Genomic DNA, 11733 nt, shown 5'->3' on the forward strand with positions numbered 1-11733 from the left:
GCATTTAGAGTAAATTTGAATGTCATTTTAAGTTTTGTTTGTATATAATCCAAGTTCCATTTTGTGAAAAAAAAGTTGTAACAGAATTTCGATTTCAGTGAGAAGTTAGTTATAATTTTCTCTCTGCTCTCTCTTCCATCTTCACCATCTTCCTATTGTGCACCAACAAAACAGACAAATGCGGATCAAATTTTGCAATTAAAAATGCTTGGTTGAAAAGCCCCAGGCTGATCAAAATATGATTGTAAACGGGATTGAAAAAATAAACAAGCATGCCGGGTTAAACTACGTGAACCGTAGATCAACAAAACAACAAACTGCAAGCCGAAACTTGAAATTTTTCGCCGATTAATTTTACGTATATTTGAAAATCGATTCAACTAGTCTGTCTATAAAAATAAAATTTTATTCTGGTTGACTTTTTAAGCATTATGCTGAAAGAAATGCATGACATATTATGCACATGATGTAAGTGTCATGATGAATGTATTGATTTATTGATTTAGGGGCAAAATTAGGGTATGACATTCCCCCTCAAATGGAAGCTTTTTTTTAATACATACACTTATACTGTCGTTGACACTCTTCAATGGAACACTCTACCCATGACCTTGTGGGGATACTTTCAATACAAGTGAGTCAATCCCTTCACTCAAACCAGGCTTAGATACCATTGTTCGAGCTACAAATTAAGGGGGGGGGGGGGGGGGGGGGGGGGTCAACATGAGGGATTATTTTTCACTTTGGGGATTTTCTTTAAGAGCAACACGCCTTTGTGAGAGACACATCGCATATTCACCCAAAACCTTAAGGTGATAAGTGTGTGGGTTCTTCCAAATGCTCGAGTCTCTATATTTCTAACCAATGTGAGGCTTCCCATATTACTCACATTTGTTATTCTCAATAATGGTTTGATGATAAATTATAAATACATCAAAAGTACATAAGTAATCTTATGCATGATTAGTTGAAAAGTACTTGGATCATAAGAATAAATGTGGTAGGATGATGTTTTCCTCTTAATATACATGTAGAATATGTTTGATGTAATGCATAATTATGAGTGCATTTCTAATATAGTCTATATATATGAGAATGAAGTGGTGTTGGTTCATAGAGGTAAAGGACTTAACTCTTAAATTCTCATGAAAATGATATGAGACATAAGCCCTTATTTCATGTGTGAATTATGCACACTTGTTCTAATGAATATTTGGTTTAAAACTTGCCTATCAATCTATTTGGGGATGAGTCAAAACTTAACTTACTAAGTAATGGTTCAAATCGTAAGATACCGTTATCTGAAACCATGAAATTTCTTAAATAATATATTTAAATATATTCTGAAAACGATGGAGAATTGTTGGAGAACTTCCAAAATATATATTTGGAATAAGTCGTTCAAATTAATTCAATGTACAGATGTGCATTTAGGAAGGAAATAGCCCAGTGGCTGAAATATGTGGTGTAACTATAATGTCGATGGACACACCGATTGGAACCACTGGACCAATGAGACGTTTCACTTAATTTTGAATGGTAATATAATATACCTTTTACAAATATTCAATAATTCAAAAGATGTTTCTCTTCACCAAGTGATACGGATTTCTCTATAAATAGAGATATTGTGCAAACTGAAATTACACACCAAAATTACTTGTTTCAAATGCAAAAAATTATATTTAAATCATTCTTTTATTTTTTTCTAGTGCGCGAGAATAAATTAGAGAATTTTATTATGTAAAATATTGTTGATCGATATGTTTAATGTGAATGTGTGATTTATATTAAAAAATTTAAAGTATCATAAAGAGGATTTGTCGGATTATCTATTTGCATCAAATTTGCCTAAATTGATGGGGGCAAATCAAACCTAAAACTTAGTGTAAACACACATTTTAGAATTTATTTTATACAACTTTTATCATACTGTTTTCATCTTTTTATTTATGTTCAGCAAACTCTTACCCAAGATCTAGCAAAGATTAACAATGCATTTAAATCTAAAATTTAATTGATATACACCGACAGTGTAAAGATTTTTTACACTGTCAATTAATCACAATCATTGATTTATTTAGAATGTTTGACTTTTATTTTAACCACTTAAAAAATAATACAAACGGATGATTGTGGTATATTGACGGTATAAAACTTTTTAGAATGCGTACAATTAATCTCTTAAATCTATTAATAATATTAATTCATAAATCTTCTAGAACTTCAATAAAATCTATAATATTTAATTCATATCTACGTATGTTGGTTTATTACAATTGTCTTTTTCTAATAATGGGAAAAATCACAAGGTGGTGTTTAGCACAACAGCACAAGATGTGCCAACCAACTGCTCCGAAAACGAAACTTTAAAGTGTTAGTATTTTACTAAGCAAAACAAATCTTACACCCCATATGATCTATTAGTAGTATAATTATTGTATAAATTATTGAAGAGTCTCTAGAATCATCCGGTGCTGTCTATACTCTATGATTATTAGAGAGATAAATCATTAAATATATGAATTGCATCTCATATATATAATTCAGTTTAATCGTTAGTTTTTATTGAGATATCAAACGTGGGAATATCAGATACAAGAGTTCAAATTTGAATATATATCATCTTATTTATTTATTTTTATAAGAATGAATTTCAATCATTAAATGAATTTCAATCATTAAATGATTTGATAAAAAAAATATTTATCTATAAGAATCATTTCTTATTTATAATTTTATCTAAAGTCAATGCAATAAGGATGAAGACAAAGGACAGAAGCGTGCATGTGAGGATGTTTGTGATCCAATCATTTCACAACAAGACTCCATTACTCAACTGAAATCCACAGGATATTACTTAGCACTCACCTTCACGAGTATTGCATGTAATCAACATTACAAACTGAAAGTTCAAAACTAAAGTAGTTGATAAGATATGTTAAGCTGATACATGTATAGGTGATGGAGTAGATCGATCCATAACATATTTATTGTTTTTTTTAGGAAATAAAGATACGATGGTGATTTAAAAATGTGAGATGGCGATCGAAATATAGATAAGGTTTCTTGGCGGCAATCCAAAACAAGAAATCTAAACACCTTATCAGGAGAACAAGCTTTCTTTGCGCTTACAAAAGAATCATACGCAAGCACGACGCAGGAATCTACCATGTTCTCCTTGTTTTAAAAAAAAGCTCTTCTATGAGCATAACACATGAAGCAGGCTCTCATTGAGCTTACAAAAGACTCATATGGCAGCATAACGCATAAATTCACTGGCCTTTTCTTGCTCTTGTTGAGATATTAGATATAATACAAGTTAAGTTGTGTGACCCAAGTCCAAAGCTAATTAGGGTTTAGGGTTTGTTGTGTAGTTTGTTATTTTACTTAGTATTCAAGTCATTTAGGTCTATATAAATAGACACTTTGTAATTCAGTATTATGATTCAATTAAATTAAATTCAATAATACAATCCTTATTTCTTTATTCTCACTTTCTCTCCTCAAAAAAAGTGCCTCAAGCACTAACAAATTGGTATCTAGAGCTCTGGTTAGATTCTTGATCGTGTTTTTAAGAATCGCACTTAGAGATCGTGTTTTCAGGATTGTGGGTTATTGTTGATCAATCACTGGAAAGATAAATGATAACAGGAGAAAACAGATGCAATCTCTATTTGACTTTCATGAAACCCTAGAAGTGGTTACTAATGGTGTTCCTGCGATTGATGAAGATGCAATCGACGCACAGAGAATCGCTCATAAGAATGTCATGAAGAAGGATTGCAAGACAGTGTTTTACATCTAATCAACGGTTGATGCGGCTAATTTCAACAGAATCATTCATGCCGAATCGGCGAATGAGGCATATGATATTCTTATAGAGGAGGCGACAAAGTCAAGATTATCAAGTTGCAAAATTTGCAACAATAATATGAATTGTTGTCGATGGGACAAGATGAAAAGATTACAGGCTATGTGTCAAAGGTGCGGAAACTCCCTCATCTCATGAAGGGTTATGGTGAAATCTTAACCGATAATATGATAGTTGAGAAGGTAATGTGTACATTGACCTCTCACTTTGATCATGTTATCGTAACTATTCAAGAATCCAACAATCTTGAAACCCTAAAACTGGAATATTTGGTTGGTTCGTTGGAGGTGCATGAGATTAGGATTGTCGAAAGAAAAGGAGTTCAAGACTCGATACAAGCACTACATGCTCCATCATAGAAGAAGAATGGTGGTTCCAACAAGTTCAAAGGAAAAATCGACAAGAATCAAAGCAAGAAGTCTTGGTCGAATCCTCACAATAATAAGTTCTATGGTAGAGCTTTTAAATCCTCGAAAAGAGGAGAAGGAAATTCCTATCAGAAAGTCAAAGAAGAGAAAAAAACGTGTGCAATTCTATAATTATGAAAAGTGGGGTCACTTGGCCAAGCATTGTTGGTACATGAAAGACAAGGGATCAACAAAAGACAATGACGAAGGAGCGAACCTTGCACGTCAAGATTCAGATGATTCATATGATATGGTGATTATGGATGCAGTTGCAGATGACCATGTCGAATCCAAGATCTGATTCCTCAAATCACATGACTGGTCAAAAAGTATGGTTAGTATATTTCGAAGAGTCGAAGAAGAGCAAGGTAAAACTTGTTGATAATAGCTTGTTGCAAGCTGAAGGTACTGGGAACATAGTTATTCAAAGGAGTAATGGAGCGAAAGCCTTGATCAAAGATGTACTCTATGTCCCTGGAATAAAGTGCAATATGTTAAGTGTTGGACAACTGGTCGAAAGGGGGTTCTCAGTGGTTATGAAAGATGGAGCCTTATAACTTTTCAACATCCAGAATAACTTGGTTTTGAAATCTCCTCTGTGAAAGAATAAAAAATTTAAGACCATGATCAGTTTGACTGAGGTGCAATGTCTGAAAATAGTTGTCGACCATAAAAATAGTTGGTTGTGGCATCTGAGGTTTGGCCATCTAAATTTTAGATCGTTTAATCAACTGATCACTCAAGATATGGTAACTGGTATACCAAGTCTTGAGATGCCCGATAAAATCTATGAAGGTTGTCTAGTCGGAAAGAAGTCCAGGAAGTCTTTCATTTTGACTATGCCAATGAGATCCTCCTGCATACTCGAAGTTGTACATTCAGACATATGTGGTCCTTTTGAGGAGCATAAAATTGGTGGAAACAAGTATTTTGTTTTGTTTGTCGATGAGTTTAGTCGAAAGTTGTGGATCTATGTGATCAATAAAAAGGACAAAGTATTTGAAATCTTTAAAAGATTCAAGATTCTTGTCGAAAACCATAGTGAAAAGAAGATCAAGGTGTTGCGAGTAGATGGGGGTGGTGAATACACATCCAAGATATTTGAAGCATTATGTGAAAAACATGGTGTTGATCATGAGGTAACTTATCCTTATATTCCTCAACATAATGGAATAGTAGAAAGAAGAAACTCGACCATATTGGACATGGTAGGATGCATGTTGAAGCAGAAGAATTTGCCAAAATACTTATCATGTGAAACTAATTCAATTGTTGTTTATATACTAAATAGGTGCCATACCAAGAAGCTAAAGAACAAGGTTCCTGAAGAAGTGTTAATTGGAAAACAACCATTAGTGAGTCATCTGAAGGTGCTTGGCTCTATGTGTTACAAGCATGTTCCTGATGCAAGAAGAAGGAAGCTTGACGACATGAGTGAACCTATGATTCTGGTAGGATATCATAAGACTAGAGCATACAGGTTGTTCATTCCAATTAATTAGAAGATTATGATTAGTCAAGATATTGTGATTGATGAAATTTCTTCCTGGGGTTGGAATTTTAGTAATGCAAGTGACAAGCTATTGATGAGTTATGATTTCGATGAAGCAAGTAATGATGTCGAAGTCGAAGATATTATCGATATTCCAGTTGAAGTCGAAGTTTTTGCTTACATACCTGAAACATTCGAAGTTGGAGAGGTTATGGATAGCACAAGTCAGATACCTCGAAGAACTAGAGCTCGTCCAGTAAGGCTTCAAGACTATGAAATGGTTGGTGATAATGAAGTCACAACAGAGGGAGAACTTGTTCATTTTGCTTTACTTGCAGGTGCTGAACCAACCAACTACAACGAGGATTTAAAGAATATGAAGTGGGAGTCTTCTATGGTTGAAGAGTACAAGCAATCAAAAGAAAAAACACATGGGAGTTAGCCGAATTCCCCAACCCATACAAAAGCTATCAAAGTGAAGTGGCTGTTCAAGTTTAAGCACAATGTTGATGGGTCGATAGCAAGACATAAGGCAAGACTGGTAGCTCGAGGATTTCTTCAACGAGCAGGACTCGACTACTCTGAAGTCTTTTCACCTATCGCAATATTGGAAATTGTTCTACTAGTGATAGCCTTGGCATGTAAGCAAGGTTGGTCGACATTTCACTTAGATGTGAAATCAGTATTTTTGAATGGACCTTTAGATGAAGATGTATATGTCACATAACCTCCTGGGTTTGTGATTTAGGAGGAAGGAATGAAAGTATTCAAGTTGCACAAAATGCTCTATGGTCTCAAGCAGGCACCTAGATCATGGAACAAGAAGATCGACTCATACTTTGTCGGATTGGGATTCCTCAAATGCAAATCTAAGTATGGTGTTTATATTTAGGTTGTGGCATAAAATATAAAAATCATTTGCTTACATGTCGATGACTTGCTAGTAACTGGGAATATCTTAAAGAACTTATCAAAGTTCAAAGAGGTAATGAAGAAGGAATCACTACAACAAACAAGACCTTAGACAGCGCTTTTTTTAGCCTTAGACAGCGCTTTAAAGCGCTGTCTAAACCTCCGCTGCTAAAGGTTTAGACAGGGCTTTTTTAAATCTTAAAAGCGCTGTCTAAGCCCCCCCCCCTTAGACAGCGCTTTGGCCAAAAGCGCTTTATAAGACCCTCTTATTTTAAATTTTTTAGGTATACCTTAGACAGCGCTTTTGAAAAGCGCTGTCTAAGCCCCACCCCCTTAGACAGCGCTTTGGCCAAAAGCGCTTTCTAAGACCCTCCTATTTTAATTTTTTTAGGTATACCTTAGACAGCGCTTTTCAAAAAGCGCTGTCTAAGCCCCCCCCCCCCCCTAGACAGCGCTTTTGCCTAAAGCGCTTTCTAATCCCCCCCTTAGACAGCGCTTTTTACCAGCAAAACCGTCAGCTTTCTCAATGATATCATCAATGGAAACAGCACCTAATTGATCTTTATTTTCACCGAGCAGTGATGAAGAAGGATACATGTTAGTCCCCATCCCTAGACGCCTTCCCGTTTCCTTACCTATTGCGAGTTGATCACCTGAAAGTTTTTTTTGTAGCATGAGTATAGTTTGCATTATATAAAATCATTGACTCAATTTCAAATGACGGTGGTACTGTGATACAACGTACCAGTGATCATTTTGACACTAACGCCAAGATCAAGAGCTCTTCTGATTGTTTCTGCGCTATCATGTCTCGGAGGGTCAAAAAGAGGGAGAAGAGCAACAAACTCCCATGGTCCTCCTGCACTTTCCTTACTTCCCTCCGGTACTTCCTATATGAAAAAAAAACTTCGGTGCTAAGGAAAGAATACATGATAATTGACTTATCCGATTATGAAGAATTCGTAAGAGGGAAATAAACCTGTCTTGCAATCCCAAGAGAACGAAGTCCACGTTCTGCAAACTTGTCAATCATCGCATGAACCTTCCGTTCGATTTCTGCCTTGTTTTGTGCAAGATTGAGAATCTACACAGTATATGAGAAAAGTTTATCAATGATCGGTAGGTTGCGTGGTTCTTGAAAAGCGAGAATGAATTATGTATTACCTGCTCTGGTGCACCTTTGCTAACCCTGTGCATATTACCAGCACCATCAATGTATGTAAGGGCAGTTCTTTTATCAGTTGGATTAAACGGAAGGAAATGAACTTCTTTTATTCCAGCTCGTGCCTTGCGAAACCAAAGGACTATTAGTATACTAACCAAATTTCAACTACACAACATGATGGAAAACAAACTTTGAAGAGTCTGTACCTCCTTTGGGTCTGCCAACATTGAAACGATTGCGCAATCAATTGCATCTTGGTTCTCCATCCTTGATGCTCTTGCAGCCATAAGTACAACCAAATCCTTGCCAACACCTTTGGCAAAAACCTGCCAGATATTCATGATTGTTAGGGGAAACAAAGTTAATATACATCCTGGTCAAAGATTGTTTCAGTCAGAATTCAAACTCGGGTTTTTCCGAATACTAATATTTATCTGTTTGTATACTTTTGACAAAAAAAGAAACTTATGTCTCAAGTAATTGCGATGTTCTATTTTATCTTTAGAAAGAATAAGATTAAAACCTCAATCATTTCCTTGTCCACTGTAAGCTTGTTAAGAGTTAATGTGCCTGTTTTGTCACTGCATAACACATCCATTCCGGCCATTTCTTCAATAGCAGTCATTCTCTTTGTTATAGCACCCTGCAACAATGATGCATATGATCAAAACTTGACAACATCTTTAAAAAGTTACTGAAATGTTGGAATAATCAATGTACTAATTGCAAACCTGCTGAGATAACTTATGTGAGCCAATAGCCATTGTAACTGAAAGAACAGTTGGCATTGCAATAGGGATTCCTCCAATTAGTAGCACTAGAAGGTTATCAATACCGTTTCTGTAACCATATCCGTGGACGCTGTATATCACAATGATTTCAATAATCATTCCAATAGCAATTGAACAGATGCAGAAATTTCCAATAGATGTCAAAACCTGTAATAATATTTGTCACGCAGTGAGCATTACTATCACAACATTCGGTGATGTCAAATAGTGGCTATAACAATGTAAGTATAGTGGAATTTGAACAAATCGCTTTTGTCTGCGATACATTATTTAGTATATTATGTACCTGTTGGAAATGTCCAACGTGTGTTGTGTTTTCGACGAGATGAGCTGCCTTTCCGAAAAATGTGTGAACTCCAGTTGCTATGACTACGGCTTCAATTTCTCCTTGCTTGCAAGTTGAACCAGAATATACTCCTTCTCCGGGATGTTTAGTCACAGGGAGTGACTCTCCGGTAAGAGCAGACTAAAAGTACAAACAGCAAAAACATAACTTCAATTACAAGAAATCTAGAATCTGATATCAACATCAATAAACTCGTGGAAGATATTATTCGTTGTGACGCTTGAATCATGCATCAGTAATTTCAAAGTACTTTATAGATTTTACCTGATCAATCTTCAAAGGGTCACCTTCAAGGAGACGTGCGTCGGCAGGAATGATGTCCCCTAGCTTGATGCTAACTATGTCTCCAGGGACCAATACCGAAGCATCTTCTTCGCTCCATTTTCCGTCACGAAGTACCTATTAATCAAATATAATTAGAAATCAAAGAAACTATGAGCAAGACAAGATAACAAAGAGATTATAAGAGAAGAAGAAGAAGAACCTTTGCTTTTGGAGCCAATCTTGCCATAAGGGCAGCAGCTGCATTACCAGCATTATTTTCTTCTATGAAACTTATGGTTGAGTTTATAATTAGCAAAATAATTATGCCAACAAAATCTTGATAATCTCCTCGCTTTCCCTGCATAATCAAAGCGTTGTTATATTAAACCGGTTGATATTAAAAACCATTGTTTTAAAACCAGGACCGAAGATCTAGCGGTGAGACTTCTAGATAATGGTTCAATAAGTTGAAACACACTGATTGAACCAGCAGACGGACTAATCGGTTCTTAGTTCAACCAGTTAAACTGGACGGTCTGGTTTTAAAAACACTAGTTGAAAGTTCAAACATGACTTTTCACCTTAACAAACTTCTACCACCAAAATCTTTCTTGTATGTATTCCATAATCCTTTTGTAAAATGAATAACATTTGTAACTTTCAAATCAAGTTAACCAAAGGTTATAAGAGTACAGTTTCATAGTTATTCTAATTTTGTATGATTTGAAATAATGAAAACCATTGAGAAATAACAAAACAAACAAAAAAAGGAAGAGACTTACCCCTCCATGTGCCATAGCAATGGCCATGAGAGCAGCAGCTTCCATAACCCATGACAAAGGATTCCACATAAACCCTGAAAACTTCAGTATTTTACTTTCCTGTACAAGAAGTTAAAGTTACATAACAATTTGGTAAGAAACTATATAAGCACTTAAGTCAGGATTCTAACCTTTTTTTCTTCAAGTTTATTGTATCCAAACATGTCAAGCCTCTCTTGTACTTCCTCAGAGGTTAAACCTTCTTTTGTGCATTTTAGATTATCAAATACCTCCTCAATAGGAATGTTCTCCTATACATACAACAAATTCCAAATTTATCAAATGTCTAATACTTCTGATGGAAGGTGTGTATAGTGTCTGACACGTCTCAGTGTTTCACATCGACGCAATACAGACACAGACACATGTATCAGTGTCATGTTTTGACATACCAAATCAACAGCTTCCTTTATAACAGCATCAAGAGACATAGTCCCTTCCACCATTTTCTTTATTTTCTGCTCCCCTTCAATTTTGAGCTCTAAATCAAAATGAGTTAAAATTACAAAATTATGGAACCTAATGGGCATAATTTGTTTCAAAATTATGGGCATACCTTAATTACAAAATTACAAAATTATGCAATCGATAACGAATAACCTTTGTGTAATTTGTTTCACGTATTGCGGGTTTCGGAAACGGTGAAAGACGAACAAAACGCAGTAGAAATGACGAACTGAATCAGAAATGAAAAAATGCAGAAATGAAGAACATACCGCAGTACAAATGACGTTCTGAAACCGATTCTTCAAACACTTTCTGGTATTGAAACCGAATGATTACAATGTATTCTCGTTCGCTGTTAGGGTTCGCTGGAGGGGTTTAATCGCAGGAGGGAAAACAAAAAGAACTGAGAACGAAAATAGAAGTCTGAAATTTAATTTTAATTAGACCTTAGACAGCGCTTTTGTGGAAAGCGCTTTCTAAGATATGCCTTAGACAGCGCTTTCCAAAAGCGCTTTCTAAACCCCCACCTTAGACAGCGCTTTTGGTTTTAATTTTTTTTTTTAATTGAAAGACTTTAAACAGCGCTTTCTCAAAAGCGCTGACTAAGGTCTATATTTAAAAGCGCTTTCTAAAAGCGCTGTCTAAGGGGGGGGTCTTAGACAGCGCTTTCTAAAAGCGCTGTCTAAGACCCCCCCTTAGACAGCGCTTTCATTATTTTTTTAGAACTTTTTCCGTGTTTTATTTTTATTTTAACCTTAGACAGCGCTTTCTTTTAAAAGCGCTGTCTAAGATGCGCTGTTAAAAAACCTTTTTGGCGTAGTGAATTTAAAATGTCAGATCTGGGAAAGTTTCCATACTTCCTAGGCACAGAATTTCAAATGTCAAAGCAAGGTATGGTGCTACATCAAAGAAAGTATGTCAAGGAGATACTTAAGAGATTCAGGAGCGATGATTTGACTCCTACATCTTCGTCTATCGAACCAAATCTGAAGTTGGAGAAGCATGGAGAGGACGAAAAAGTCGATGCAACTTTGTTCAATTTTTTTTGGATCTCTTAGATATGTGTGCATTAGTCGACCTAATATATGTTTCTCAATCAGATTATTGAGCATATATATGAGTGAACCAAGGGTGTCACCCGTGAAGGCTGCAAGAAAAATCATGTGATACTTAAAAGAATCGAAAAACTATGGAATTTTATTTCGAAGAGACAC

At 35.5% G+C, this 11733-nt stretch overlaps 1 protein-coding gene across 1 annotated transcript; it reads right to left on the bottom strand.

The window, feature by feature from the left end:
- Window positions 1-6243: 6243 nt before the first annotated feature.
- On the bottom strand, window positions 6244-10518 carry LOC127130799 (plasma membrane ATPase 1). The gene is made up of 14 exons (XM_051059764.1): window positions 10465-10518; window positions 10204-10323; window positions 10034-10132; window positions 9472-9609; window positions 9252-9386; window positions 8928-9107; window positions 8582-8788; window positions 8374-8493; window positions 8057-8176; window positions 7850-7972; window positions 7665-7769; window positions 7431-7575; window positions 7189-7338; window positions 6244-6257 (listed from the first exon to the last, which is right to left on the bottom strand). Exons 1-14 carry the CDS (start codon window positions 10516-10518, stop codon window positions 6244-6246), a joined length of 1710 nt encoding a protein of 569 aa, XP_050915721.1.
- Window positions 10519-11733: the final 1215 nt, after the last annotated feature.

The sequence above is a fragment of the Lathyrus oleraceus genome, chromosome 3, assembly GCF_024323335.1.
Source record: "Lathyrus oleraceus cultivar Zhongwan6 chromosome 3, CAAS_Psat_ZW6_1.0, whole genome shotgun sequence".
Classification (NCBI taxonomy): Eukaryota; Viridiplantae; Streptophyta; class Magnoliopsida; order Fabales; family Fabaceae; genus Lathyrus; species Lathyrus oleraceus.

What these genes read in the sequence shown, in the direction of transcription:
- LOC127130799 (XM_051059764.1), bottom strand. Translation starts at nt 10,518, where the DNA reads ATGGTGGAAGGGACTATGTCTCTTGATGCTGTTATAAAGGAAGCTGTT. An exon ending in ATAAACTTGAAGAAAAAAAG is followed by an intron (nt 10,133 to 10,203) that starts GTTAGAATCCTG and finishes CTTCTTGTACAG; the next exon opens with GAAAGTAAAATACTGAAGTT. An exon ending in ACGTTGGACATTTCCAACAG is followed by an intron (nt 8,789 to 8,927) that starts GTACATAATATA and finishes ATATTATTACAG; the next exon opens with GTTTTGACATCTATTGGAAA.